The following is a 14250-nucleotide window of genomic DNA, read 5'->3' as shown; positions in this document are numbered from 1 at the left end:
CTTACATTTGAGGAGGAATCCACTGACAGGTTGAAACTGTCTCTAATTGGCAAAAAACTCTAGAGTAAGAGCTTGTTTATTTACAAGAATTCAAACAGGAAGATGTGTGAATTATAATGCAACTGTTAAAAACCAGTGAGGTCAGTGGGGCCCTGTGAAATCCATGGAAAACTTCCCTAAGTGAAAGAGATATCTGCATTTTTTTGGGTCAAAGGAAGGATTTACTTTGACAAAGTCATGCAATTTTAGGGTGATCCCTTTGCCTAAGCACTAATAGATCTCTGGTATGTAAACCAGCTATTTCCTTCTCAGCCATACTGTTAAACACTCGTTATAATACCAGAATAATTGACTTGTACCAACCTGTCCTGCTCTGTGAAGTCACAGTCCCCAGTTGGTATCATCCTGCAGCTGCCATAGAAACACTTTTAGGTGTCTCAGGCTCATCTCGAATTCACCAGAGACATTTGGCTCATTAATTCAAATGTCAAGGAAAATGCATCAACGTAAGAGAGGTTTAATCAGGTTCTGAAATCAGAAAAGTTCCCTAACGTGGGGTTTTCTCCTGCAAGGCTGAGGGAGGGCTCTGTGGTGTAGAGGTTCTTTGTGGGTTCATTTATCACACTGAGGTTCCTTCCTCCTCCCAGTGGGGCAGGTGGGCTGGCTGTGCTTTCTGCTGCAGGCTGGTGCTTGGGGATCCACCTCAGGCCCAAGAACAGTCTCTTCATCCTCTCCAGGTAGATGGTGAGAACCTCGGCGCTGGCAATCTGAAACAGTGAGATAAGAAAACTCTAGGAAAAAGACTCTGTGGAAAAATGCTGCTGTGACCTAGAGAGTAGGGTGGAAGGGCCTCATAGCCATCTTTTGTTGTAACCCCATGACCCCACAATATCTGACACAAAAATGTTCTATTTCTAGTCTGTAGCACCCAAAGCATCAAAAAAATTTATGAAATATTTGATTTCAACTGAAATTATGGAAATTATACCCTAAGAGAGCAAGTGATAATCAATTTTAGCTCTTCTCTACTGGCTTTTAAATGTATGTGTAAGAAACTAGGTCATTTAGGACTTTTATTAATTCATTGCTTTTAAAAAATGCAAGCACATGTGCACCATATATAAGATATGAGATACACATGTTTCTATGTATATATATATATCTCATCTTCTCCCTAATTTGGGGTTTTCTGCAGACACTGAGCAGTTTTTCCAGTTTCAGGTCCCCTCTAGAGCCCACAAGGCCTCCTACAGCTCCTTCTGCTGAGGTTTTTCAGCACTTTAAAGCAATTTCCATTCCCTTCTCCTGTGGACAGAGTTATGATCTGAAAAAGGTTTTGTCGAACAACAGGAAGGCTGCAATTGTTCATACAGCATCCGGGAAAGATATGCATGAGCTTCCTGAGTTAATGAAATCCTAGGGGTTTTTTATAAAGTTTCAGTGACTGCCAGTCATTCTGAAATGTCACACTGCGTGGGCTCTGCTGCGGATGCTACACTGGGAATTTTGCTTTTAATTACATCTCACAGTTGACACATTCTGTCTTGTTTCCTAACCTTCTCTAAAGTGCCAGGAGTCGGTCACTACCAGGCACCAAAAATAATGGGAGAGCGGTTTGGTTCTGATCTATAACGTTCCTTCACAAGTTCCATTGGCAAGGGAAAAAAAGGAGGAATCACTAAAAAGCAAAGGTGAGTGTTTATTTTCTACCAGAACAATACGTAAGACCAAGGTCAGAGCCAGGAAGCTTTGCCATGTGGTTGAGATACCGAGGTAGCAATGCTGGGCTTTGGTTACACCCATGATTGTCTTTACTGTCCAAGTTCCTTTGAAAGGTCTCTACAAGAGGCCTCCTTTTCCTTCCCCTTAGTTATGGCAGGAGCAGAACAAAGCCATTGCATGCTGGCAAGGAGGTTCCTCTAGTTTGGATTGTTCACTTCTGCCTGAGGCAGGGCACAGTTTTTAAAAGCTTGCTTGCTTTGGGCTGGTTTGTTGGCATCAAGATGGCAAAGCAGAGTGACAGGGACTGAACCCAAAGAGAAAGGAAGGAGGAAAATGAATTTTTCTTTAGATCTCTACAATCTGAATGAGGACCTGGAGATGGCAGCAAGCAGAGGGCTGAGCTGATGGCTTTTACACCAGATATATCCTCTTAAACACTTTCCTATTTTAGTACTTGAACAGGCAACCAACTATAGAACAAATTTTGAATAGCAATGACAGAGTGATCTATGAATATCTGCCACCCTTGGAACTGACCTTCTGTCTCTTCAGCTAAGCAAATTCCCATTCAGATTATTTATCTAAATGAAGGAGAACAGGACTTAGAGATCACTCAAGTAAACCAGTCAAGAATAATAAAGCACTTTGAGTCCCCACAACATGTCTGAGACAGAAGGCATCTGGGTGTTGTTATCAGAGGTTGGATATTAATACCACTGTGTGGTTTAGTATGTCTTACAGTTTAATGTAATGATTTTTGTCTGCACTGCCAGCTTTCTGTTGTCAGATTTAAAAGATCTCTTTGTTCCATGCTCTGTGACTGCTTATTGATCCATAGGCTGATGTGAGCTGTGCATCAGGAAAGTTTATGATAGAATAAGAAACTGGAAGGTAGGAAAGGCTCTTGTGATTCTTGTCACTCTTTACTGATCAAAGAATGGAGAACGCTGAAGTGTGCTCAGGAGTTCAGAGTTGGTTCTGGATAACATGATATTAAAACCTTCAGAGCATGGGCACTCGTGTTTGCCAACTCCCCACATATCCTTGTTGGAGTTTTCTATCTGCTTTACCTGCAATTGAGCTTCTTTCTGCAGCTTTGGATTCCAATTTGAAATGAGACAGCAAAACACTCATTGGACATTAGTTGGATTATTAATTTGTTTAAATCTCTCTATATGTGTTAATTTAGTTTAGATTGCCAGATCAGATGCCTGGCAAATTCCCTTCATCAAGCTGGGCTCAGCACCTTCATTTCAGAAGGCTGAAAGGGCTGGAGGAGGAAAATCTATGCTGTGTTTGTCTTCAGTTCTCCAAGTAATTTATGCCAGCTGACAATGCTCATTTTTAATGCTGCACAGGTGATGAGTGTCCTATGTTGATAAGCCACATTACCTTGATAAAGAAACTTCTAAAAGTGAATTTGCAGCACCCTCAAGACAGTATTGTTGAGGTAAAGACAGACACTTAACCTCTGGGACCCTCCATTCAGAAGAGAGAACTGGAGGTGTCATCCCGAACCGATCTGGGTTTCTGCCACCCACCCATATTTCCAGATTAGATTCTGAGGGGCTAAAACTAGATTCCTATTGTCCACTTCAAGGTAATAAGTCCTGTGACCAGAGGATGTACTTTCTGGAGTCAATTAAAAATTGCTGCTTTCCTGTGGTGGGTGTGTGCCCGCAGGAGTGTGTCAGTGTTTAAACAACTCGTGAGGTGTCGATTTGGTTTCGCTCGGGTGGGTGATGGCAACCCAGAAAGACAATCCTCCTCCAGATCTGCTGATCTATCATCACTATCCCTATTGTGCTGTGTCAAACTAAAAAACCCAATAGCGAGGATCTCTGTTGAAAATTCTCCTTGTGGTTGGGTGAAGCAGCAAGTGCTGTTTTCTTTATGTTGGGAATTGTTGTTGCAGAGCCACCCTGTGAAATTTTGTGATGCTGGCAGCTGCTGCACCAGCCAGCCCAACAAGAACCCTGATTATGAAGAATATGAGCTGGGGCAACCCAGAAAGAAGGGGCCTCTTCACCAGGCTGCCAAAAGTGGTGCTGTTTTGGCAAATGCCAACCAACACAGAAGTACTATGAACAGCTCTTGCTGAAGGAAAAAAGGGCAGCACATCACAACCTCCCGCTGGTTTCAGCAGCTGGTGCTGTCTGGTTGCACCCCGAAGAAAGCCAAGAGTCACCTCAAAGCACAACCCTGAAGGAAGGAAGCCCAAAAGAGGAATAACTTGGAAATGTGGTGCTGAGCGTTTTTCTGCCTCAGCCTTCCCAGCTTTCTGCAGCCCTGGATCAAGAGGCTCTAGACAGAGGCCACAGAACAAGTTTCCTAACTCGTCACTGAAGGCCTCATGGTCTGACCAGATTAAACACACTCATTTTAGATGGTTCCAGTGACACAGACAAAGCATTTTCTGAAAAGCACAGCTCTGCTCTTTGTATTGTTCTTTTTAGCTTGAACTCAGGAATTACATGAAAAGTACTTTTACCCTCTTTGTGTAATATTTTTGGGCATTTCATTCACACTCATTGGAACTGTAATGTTGGACTGTTTGTTCTTACCTTCAAGCAGGCCTTGCTTCCTACACCTCCTCCTGAACTTGTGAGAGTAGCTCTGTGCTATGATGTGTGAGGTCAGAGTACACCCGAGGAGCAGCGAACTCAGGGTAGATTAATCTGTGCTCCAACACTTTTTCCATTCTCTATTTTTGTTATATTTAGGCGTGTTCTATTTTTGTCTAACCAAGGTGAGAAGGATTATAACAGGTATGTTCTGCACTCCTTTCAACAAAGCTTTGTTCTCTCTGAGCTAACCCAGCAGTTTGCCATTTCCATTTCCCACATGTATTTGAAGATATATTGCTGGCAGATTATGCCAGCTGTATTTATATCTTCATCAATTGTATTAACATTCATATTGCAGCATCTAGAGTGGGAAAATATTACCATAAGCATTAATGCATTTCTGTTCTAGCATATGAACCAATTCTCCTTTTGAAAATAATTACACTGAATATTCACCCAAGACTGTGATTTTGATCTCTTCTCACATTTGCATCAAAGTTCTTCCTTACCCTTTCCCCGCTTTTTATAGTCCTTTCAGTTTTGACTGTTTTTATAAAAAATAAAGGATTTTACCAACATATAGCTTACCTAAAGCTCTTTAATTGTTTTGTACTCCCTGAAATTCCCACTGCTACTTTATCAGCTCTATTCATCTCTTCCTAATGATTTACTCGTTCTTATGAGGGTTATGGTGGTGTTTCTAATATAAGCACTGTGTTGGGTATCTCAGCACCAGGTGGAAGGTGCATGAATTAGGGGGCAGATCCCTGCTTTTATAGCAAAGTTTAATTCTGCAAGAGGATAAATAAAGGATTTGCTCCTTGTGGATGGGAGCGTGATGGTCTTCAATATGCTCTGCTCTCTTATGGAGGCAGGTGCTTGGTCCTTGCCCTGAGCTGGATGCAAGATACGAGTTGGTGTTAGGGGATCCCTACTCCTGCCAAAACTGCGTTGAGTTCTGGGCCCCTCAATTCAGGAAGGACATTGAGGTGCTGGAGGGAGTCCAAAGAAGGGCAATGGAGCTGGGGAAGGGTCTGGAGCACGAGAGTGATGAGGAGCAGCTGAAGGGGCTCAGCCTGGAGAAAAGGAGGCTCAGGGGGGACCTTCTCGCTCTCTCCAATTCCCTGACAGGAGGTTGTAGCCAGGTGGGGGTCAGATTCTTCTCCCAAGTAACAAGTGACAGGACAAGAGGGACATAGTCTTAAACTGCACCAGGGGAGGTTTAGATTTGACATCAGGAAGAATTTCTTCACACCAAGACACTGGAACGGACTGCCCAGTGAGGTGGTGGAGTCATCGTCCTTGGAGGTGTTTAGGGAAAGACTGGACGTGGCACTTATTGTTGACGTGGTAGTGTTGGGTCACCGGTTGGACTGGATGATCTCAGAGGTCTTTTCCAACCTAATGGATTCGGTGATTCTGTGCAAACAGCCTCGGGCAGCCTCTGCCGCCGCTGGCCTCCCACAGCGAGCCCGGTGGCGGCCCCGGGGCTGCGGGAGCGCCCTGCGGGCGGCTCGGGGCGCTGTGGCACCGCGGGGCTGCCACGGCCCGGCCCGTGAGGGCTCGGTCCCGCCTGCCCGCCCTTGCCGGCCTCCCGCCCTTCCCGGCCACCACCATGGCGTCGTGCGGGGCTTTCCACAGCTTCCTCTTCGAGTACGACACCCCCCGCATCGTGCTGATCCGCAGCCGCAAAGTGGGGCTCATCAACCGCGGGGTGCAGCTCGCCATCCTCGCATACGTGATCGGGTGAGCGGGCGGGGGCAGTGCGGGGGTCCCGGAGCGGCCGCCGGGAGGGAGGACGCGCTGGGAGCCCCCAGGGCGCGGGGCTGAGGGACGGGGGCCGCCGCCTCCCTCAGGAGCCCCGGGACCCCGGTTCTGTCGGGGGGGCGCGGGTTGAGGGGAGTCGGGAGCTCGGAGCTCACCGAAGGGCGACACGGAGGTGGTGTCACTGCTTAATGGGCAGACTTCACTGGGACTGTGGGGCTGCAGACAGGACAGGACCCCTCAGGAGCGGGACCGTCCCCGGGGGTCATTGCCGCTCACCCAGCAGGGCTAGGCATGAAAGCAAATTACACCCTGCAGACCATTCTGAAAATAAAAAATACCCCCTCAAAACCACAAAGGAGATTGCCTGTCCTGTGACCCTTTTGTAGAGAAACGCTGTGAAACTATCTGGACTGTCCCTTTCAGGTGACATATGGGAAAAGGAGAAATTCCGACCATGTGTGCTTGTTTATAGTGCTTATCAGTTGTTTCTTGCAGGTGGGTCTTTCTGTGGCAGAAGGGCTACCAGGAAACAGACTCCGTGGTCAGTTCTGTAACCACGAAGGTGAAAGGAGTAACCCTGACAAACACATCCACCTTGGGAGCCAGGATCTGGGATGTAGCCGACTATGTCATCCCTCCTCAGGTATCAGTCACTTTCCCATGGAGAGGGAGGGGTCTGTAGCAATCAGCTACTGCTTTGCTGAAGTCCACTGAGGGCAGAGCAGCTTCAGCTCCAGCATGGCCTTGATATGAGAGAATAAAGCAGCTTTGCTTTGTTACAGATCATGCTGAGCACCTGCACCACAAGCCCCGGGGAAGTTTGTTTTGAGAAAAGTGTATCTATGTGTGTGCTTGTGTAGAATCACAGAAGGGTTTGGGTTGGAAGAGACCCTAAAGATAATCTAGTTCCAACCCCCTGCCATGGGCAGGGACACCTTCCACTATCTCGGGTTGCTTCAAACCCTGTCCAGCCTGGCCCTGAATACTTCCAGGGATGAGGCAGCCACAGCTTCTCTGGGCAGCCTGTGCCAGGGCCTCACCAGCCTCACAGGGAAGAATTTCTTCTAAATCTCTTCCCTTTTAGTTTAAAACTGTTCCCTGTTGTCCTGGCACTACCTGCCCATGTAAAAAGTCCCTCTCCCTCCTTTTTATAAGCCCCCTTTTAGTACTGGAAGGGGCTCTAAGGTCTCCCTGGAGCCTTATCTTCTCCAGGCTGAACAACCCCAATTCTCTCAGCCTATCTCCATAGCAGAGTTACTCCAGCCCATAGAGCATCTTCATGGCCTCTTCTGGACTCGCTCCAACAGGTCCAGCTCTGGTGGCCCCAGAGCTGGAATCAGCAGTGCAGGTGGGGTCTCACGAGAGAGAAGTAGAAGAGCAGAATCTTCCCCTCAACCTGCTGGTCACCCTGCTGGGGATGAGCCCAGGATAGGGATGGATTTCTGGGCTGTGAGTGTGCATAGCTGGGTCATGTTGAGCTTCTTGTCCACCAACACCCCCAAGGCCGCCTCCTCAGGGCTGCTCTTGATCCATTCCCCACCCAGCCTGTATTTGTGCTTGGGATTGCCCTGACCCTGATGCAGTACCTTGCACTTGGCCTTGTTGAACTTCATGAGGTTCACACAGGCCAAGCTCTCCAGCCTGTCCAGGTCCCTCTGAATGCCATCCCTTCCCTCCAGCGTGTGACTGCACCACACAGCTTGGTGTTTTCAGCAAACTTGCTGACCGTGCATCGATCCCACTGTCCACGTTGCCCACAAAGCTGTTAAACAGTGCCGGTCCCCGCAGAGGATGAAGAACTTGGCAGGCTTCAGGAAAAAGTTGCAACAATAACCACATGTCCTCTGTCTTATTGCTCTAAAGCAAACGGACCCAAGTTAGCTTGTTGGCAGAAACACCAGGAATAGCCTGCAAGTCACTTGATCCGGAACTGAACAGGAAGCTCTGCTGTAGTTACTGATTGACTGTGTCTGTGGCAATCTGCACTCTGTGGGCCATGTGTGGTGGCCTTTGGGATGGGCAGCCACAGCCAAGCTGCTGGTTGTGGGTCCCTCTGTCTGCATGACACGTGATGCAGAAAAAAAGACAGATTTAGCCAGATTTTGGCTGAGTGTTCGTATTTGCATATCAGTGGAGCAGAAGCAAACAACAGATCCGGAATCGTACAGACTTGAAAGTAATGAAAGTAAAGTAACAAAAATGGTGCTCCCTGAAGAAACAAACCAGGACTGGTCAGATTTCTAATTGATATATTGCAAAAAGAAAGAGAGCTGGAGCTCTGTTTCTGGTCCTGCCTTGCAGCTCCCCTGAGGAGCTGTGTGATCTCTGTTTTCATAATGGGAATGAGGAAATTTGGTCTGAGTGGGAGGACAGAAAGAGTTTCTAGTCCCACAGTTCTTCCTCTGGCTAAACACAGCAACATCAAGCAATTCATATGAGAATCTGCTCCTTTATTGCTGCGCCAGCACTGTCCAAAGCAGGTCCCTTCTGTGGAACCACCTGGGCTCTGTCAACAAAGGTATTTGGTGTGGTGCCTTGGATGCTCTTTGCAGTCTGTCACTCTTAAGTTGCCTTCTTGTTTTGCTTGTTCAGGGTGAGAACACTGTGTTTGTCATGACCAATGTGATACTGACGCTGAACCAGAGCCAAGGCCGCTGCCCAGAGGTAGGTGCGGGATCTGCTTTAATCCTACCTCGTGTGGGTGGAAGTGTGGGGGAGAGGGTTCACAGAGCTTAGTGAAATTATTGTTCCTCTCCAGCTGCCAGATGATAAAACGGAGTGCCAGGTGAAGAACAACAGCTGTATTCCAGGATATGTCAGCACCCACAGCAATGGTAAGAAACCTGCTACAGTGGTCTTTCAGTCTGTGTTGTGATACCTTTGTGCTGTGCCTTCCCTGCTGTGAAGGAAGCAGCACTTCCCTTCAGTCTGCTTGTTCCCCTTAGCTCACACATAGGAGAACTGAAAGGGAAGCTCAAATTTTTCTACTTGGGGAGAGCAGATGGACTGTGTTGGGTGGATGCTGGGTAGATGTGGGCTTTGTGGGTTAGCAAACGGTGTGAGGGCTTTTTCAAGGCCTTGAGTCCCTGAAGCAGTATTTCACATAGATGAGGATTTGGCTCAGGAAAAAGACGTGATGCTCCTTTCTCTGAAATTTCACTACAAAGTGCACTGGAAGATAATGGGAGTCTTGGTAGTGGCACTTTGCCCTGAGAAAATTGTTTTCACCATATAGAGGGAGGAGATGTCATGGGACAAATACTGCCTCTGGTTTTGATTAGTAGTACCTCCATGCACATATCTTTCCAGGCATCCAGACTGGGGAGTGTGTTTCATACAACAGCAGCATTAAGACCTGTGAAGTCCTTGCATGGTGCCCTGTGGAGGATGACAGTCACATTCCCAAGTGAGTGCTCTGTCTCCCTGCTCCGTGGTGGCCCTCCTGGGATGAGGCTGGTGGTATGAAGCTGATGCTTCTCCCTTGAGGTGCTGTTGGGAAAAACTGAAGAGATGAGCAGCAAGGACACTGTCAAAGTATGTTGTACTTATTTACCCTTCCTCTTGTTTTGTAGGCCAGCGTTCCTACAAGCAGCTGAGAACTTCACCCTTCTGGTGAAGAACAACATTTGGTACCGCAAGTTCAACTTCAGCAAGTAAATAGTGGGGGGAGCATTGTCCTGTCTGATCTCATGGACTGTAAAGGGGAGCTGGATGGCTGGGAGAAGATGCAACAGCTCTTCTTTCTCTATTCCCCTGTAGGCGAAACATCCTCCCCACTATCAACTCCACCTACCTCAAGGACTGCATCTATGATGCCCACACAGACCCCTTCTGCCCCATCTTTCGTTTAGGGCAAATAGTTGAAGCTGCAGGGCAGGACTTCCAGGAAATGGCTGTGGAGGTATTTGACAGACCCTTCTCTTGGGCTTTAGTTCTGTAAAAGAGGAGTGGTAGGTGGCTCTGCCTCGTGGCATGAGCCACAGAACACAGAGTAGCTGCAGGATGGAGAGCTGCTCTGGCCAGGGGGCCTGGAGTCAATTCTACTACAAATAATTGGCCTTGGCTGGTTTGGGTGGGGTTATGTACAAGACCCTTCTGTAGCAGGGGGAAAGAGTGTTTAACTGGGACTGGGACAAGAGCCAGTAAATCAGAGTCCTGGTCAGCAGAGAGCCTTCTAGCAGAGACCTTCTTCTCTCCTCCACTTGGCAGGGTGGAGTCATGGCACTGCAGATCAACTGGGACTGCAACCTTGACAGAGCTGCTTCCCACTGTGTGCCAAAATACTCCTTCCGGCGCCTCGACAACAAGGACGCTGCCCACACCGTCTCACCTGGCTACAACTTCAGGTAATGTGGCTGTGAGGGCACCTGTGGCTCAGTCTGCCACTGGCAGTTGTGGGTACTTTTGGGATTTCTGTGGTGCTTAGAGAGCACCAGAAGAAAACTTGGAGAGTTCTGCTGGTGCTGTAAGACAGAGTGGGTGGGATCCTCACTGTGTGCAAACCATGGCAGAGGGGGGAGGTCAGTGAAGCTCCACTGATTGCGTCAGAGTGTCTTGAGTCATGTTTCCATCAGCTTTTGGGTGGCTGTTTGGGCCATGGCATGGCAGTGGGAGAACTGACTGTTTCAGGGTATGTTGATAGGGCAGAATTTGAGGGGGTTGAGAGGTGCAGGTGGGAGACCAGAGCATCTCCTTCACTGTGCTTGAGGGCAAAACTAACCTCTAAAACTGTCTCTCTCAGTTGAAGATCATATTTAATGGCATATATACCACCACATAAACATTCTGGCCATTACAGTCCAGCACCTCCAGTAAAACACCAGTGCAGCTGGTTTCATCCAGGCTCAGACTGTAATAGTACGGATTGGCCACCTTGCCAAAGTCCTTGCAGGATTCCTGCTTGTGAGGAAACACGGCTTGTTGTTTCTAGAATCACAAAATCTCACTTAGCACAGGGGATCTTTTGGTGGACCTTGGATGAATTCAGTGAGGATCTGCTGTCATGCAGACAGCAGAAGGTGTGCTTGGGAGGTGCCAGGCCTGCAGGTGTTGGGGTGTCAGGCGAGACTGGCTGGAGGATATCACAGCCGGATCTGAAGTGCTTTTGCTAATTCTAGACTTTGGTGCAGCCCCTTACCAATCCTTCCTCTTCTCTTCCACCCTCTTCTCTGCTTCCTCATGGCTTAGTCAACCACGTGGCAGAGTAAGTCTGACCTCACTTATTTGTTCTCATCTCTTTTCCCAGTCATTTGCCTGCGGGCCACCCTGTGCGGGACACGGAACAGCCTTTGTGTGGCAGCCGAGCTGCGCTGCTGCTCCTGGCCCTGCCCTCTCGTGGCTGCCTGGTCCCTTGCAGCTGCCTGCTCCCCTCTCTCGTGTAGCTGAATTTCTTCCCATTTGTCCTTCTGCTCCCCTACTACAGCCAACTTTCTCCCTTTCCTATGCTTTACAAGTTCCCTGATTTGTGATAACTGTCTTCTTAAATTCACCTGTTTTGGGCTTTTCTCCTACAAGTGCTCGCCTGCATGAAATCACCATTTGGGGTTTGTGCCTGGAAGTACCAATGTTCAGCCCATCCTCTTGGGATGTGGAACACACCTGGATGTTGCATGATCACATAAGCATCCTCAGAATTTCCAGCTAAGCTCTGACCTATCTTTCCTCCAGGTTTGCAAAATACTACAAGAACAGTGATGGCACTGAATCACGGACACTTGTCAAAGCTTTTGGCATCCGCTTTCATATCGTAGTGTTTGGAAAGGTAGGGTGACAGTTCCTGGAGGTCTTGTAGTGAGGACTTTCAGAGATGCTGAAAAATATATTCAGCCTTGTAACTGTCTTTTAGGCAGGAAAATTTGATGTAATTCCCACCATGATTAACATCGGCTCTGGCTTAGCGCTGTTTGGCGTGGTAAGTGACACTGTCTGCACTCGGACTCAGTTCTGGATTAGTGCCTCAGTTCTGAGGATCATTGTCCTAAACTCTTTCAATCTCCACTAGGCAACAGTGCTGTGTGACATTGTTGTTCTGTACTGCATGAAGAAGAGGTACTACTATCGGGAAAAGAAATACAAATATGTGGAGGATTATGAACTGGTAAGCATCAGTGGAGGCAGGGGAAAGGCAGACTTGCTTCCTTCTCTGACTCTGGAGAGATTCTGAAACAGGATGTAGAAAGTCCACATCAAATAAGGATTTTGAACCACAGTTTTTAGGAAACTTTCTCTTTTTCAGAGAAGCTAATTTTTACCTCAAGGCTGTTGCAGGGAGGAGCACTAGAAACAAATATTGTCATGTTTCCTGGGCAACCACTCTTGGAGAGAAAAATACATGTTTAACTTGTCATGCTCCTACTGCACCTCCTTTCTGGGTTGCAGTCATTGGCAGTTGCCTTCTGAGAGCTGTGGAGAATGGCTCTGTTCTCATCAAATCCTTCAGTCTTGGCTTTTGGGGTTCCTGTGGCTGTGAACAAACCCACTTGGTTTGTATTGGTTGGTATTTTCTGAGGGTATTTTTTATTATTTTTTCTGAGGGTATTTTTCTGAGGGTATTTTTATTATATTTCTGGGTTGGTATTTTCTGAGACCAGCCACAGCTATGGCTCCCTCCAGGGTCCAAATGCTCTGCTTGGTTAATAGAATTTAGGGAGGTGCTTTACTGGTGCTGAGAGTGGAGCTCAGCCCTACAGCCCTGTGCTTGGGGGCAAGTGTTGCTGCTGAGGGTGGATTTCTGAATCCTTGTGGCACTGGAAAAGTAAAGTCTGAGTAACAGTAGCTTGCCTGTGTAGGGGGTTTCGTGTGAGAGGAAGAGGGAGAAAGAAGAGTTTTCTGGCAGAGAGCTGTAATCTCTGATCCTTGCAGGGAGTCGGTGAGACATACGGAACCAACTCCTGAGCTCCTGCTGCTGCAGCACCAACTGCTGCTCTGAACTGCTGCTGTGAACGTTACTTGTCCCTGTTGGGAGACCACCCCCTCTTCACTGGAAGGAAGTGGGGAACCAAACTGAGAAAGGGACCATCTTTGCTACTCTTCACTACTTTTCCTGGCTGGAGCCAGCCCCCAGGGAGAAGAACTGGGTCTGCTCCCTGCCTACTGTTCTTTCCAGATTAATTGCACTAAGCACAGAGGGAGAATTGTGCTTCATGACGGCCAGGCCTCTGCTCTGGCCACGCCTGGGACAGGGACATTGTCATTTTGACTGCCCTTCTTTCCCTGAGCTCCCTGTGCAGAGAGCACAGGATAACAGGCAGGGATTCTTCCTTACAGTGAACATGGCCCCTGCCAGGTGTTGCCTAACCTTGGGAAAGCAGCTCCTTGCTGTTGTCAAGTCATTTTTCCTTGTCCTGAAGGATTGTGAAGCTTAGCTGAGCCTGCACCTACTATTTAACTGTGTCTCCAAGCCCCAGTGGCCACAGACAAAGATAAAGCAGTGTCTGGCTCCACTGTGCTGTGATAAATGGCTCACTGATAACAGAATATTTTTTTTCTGTTTTGTCTAATTTTTATGGTACTACTTTAAATTTTACTTCAATAAAATATTACCCTCTCTCGGCCCTTTTAGAGTCCTGCAGGCTGGGTTTTGCTTGTTCATTTCTCCCCAGACACCATCTGTCAGTGGAGAGCTATCAAAGCCAGGGCTCTGTGGGCTTTGTCTCTTGATTCTCCCAGCAGAAGTGCTGCTGCAACTACAGCTTCTGCTCCACCTTGGTTTTCCTGCCACCTTCTCTGTGTTGCATTAAAACCCTCTCCAAGGGAAAAGACTTGTAAGTTAGAGGCCTGGGTTTTAGGGACCTTATCCACACACTGGTACAAATTACTTGGAAGAACAGATCTGTCTTCCCTGGCACACCTCCCAGGCTTTTTGCCACCACACCAACCATGTGTCTGGGCTGCTGCATTTAATGGGTTTACACAATTTGATTAAAGTGTATTTTTGGGACTTTTATGTTCACATGGCCTTGAGCATCTCTAGTGATCACAACTGACTCACAAACCTCTTCCCTTCCTCTGAGCCTTTTCTAGTGTTACAAAGCCCTGGGATCTATTCCATACCTCCAGCATCCTGGCTGGGGCTCTGCTGCCTTTTTCCAGCAGCACAGTGTGTATACCACAGCATTACCATCTTGTTTTATTCTTTATGTGCCTGCTGCTGCTGAGCACTAAGTTGTGTCCCAACTCAAACCGTGCCTTTCCA

At 47.7% G+C, this 14250-nt stretch overlaps 1 protein-coding gene across 3 annotated transcripts; it reads left to right on the top strand.

The window, feature by feature from the left end:
• The first annotated feature begins 5735 nt into the window (after positions 1-5735).
• P2RX4 (purinergic receptor P2X 4) lies at positions 5736-13606 on the top strand. Of its 3 annotated transcripts, XM_064675079.1 has the most exons (12): positions 5778-6035; positions 6552-6699; positions 8649-8720; positions 8815-8890; positions 9366-9462; positions 9629-9709; positions 9816-9957; positions 10266-10402; positions 11724-11817; positions 11902-11967; positions 12058-12153; positions 12918-13606. In XM_064675079.1, the coding sequence occupies exons 1-12, from the start codon at positions 5905-5907 to the stop codon at positions 12948-12950; spliced, it is 1173 nt and encodes a 390-aa protein (XP_064531149.1). In that variant the 5' UTR covers positions 5778-5904; the 3' UTR covers positions 12951-13606. The 3 variants fall into 3 exon arrangements, with proteins under 3 accessions (XP_064531150.1, XP_064531148.1, XP_064531149.1); XM_064675078.1 differs by lacking the exon at positions 12918-13606 and having other exon boundaries at positions 5740-6035; positions 12058-12530; XM_064675080.1 differs by lacking the exons at positions 11724-11817; positions 11902-11967; positions 12058-12153 and having other exon boundaries at positions 5736-6035.
• Positions 13607-14250: the final 644 nt, after the last annotated feature.

Source organism: Pseudopipra pipra, chromosome 18 (assembly GCF_036250125.1).
Source record: "Pseudopipra pipra isolate bDixPip1 chromosome 18, bDixPip1.hap1, whole genome shotgun sequence".
Taxonomy (NCBI): domain Eukaryota; kingdom Metazoa; phylum Chordata; class Aves; order Passeriformes; family Pipridae; genus Pseudopipra; species Pseudopipra pipra.
The sequence above is the reverse complement of the archived record's forward strand: the minus strand, read 5'-3'. Positions and strand labels throughout refer to the sequence as shown.

Bases quoted from the DNA above. Each gene is read 5' to 3' on its own strand.
- P2RX4 (XM_064675078.1), top strand. From the start codon at position 5,905: ATGGCGTCGTGCGGGGCTTTCCACAGCTTCCTCTTCGAGTACGACACC. The intron at 6,700-8,648 runs GTATCAGTCACT...TTGCTTGTTCAG, and splicing joins ACTATGTCATCCCTCCTCAG to GGTGAGAACACTGTGTTTGT. The intron at 8,721-8,814 runs GTAGGTGCGGGA...GTTCCTCTCCAG, and splicing joins GCCAAGGCCGCTGCCCAGAG to CTGCCAGATGATAAAACGGA.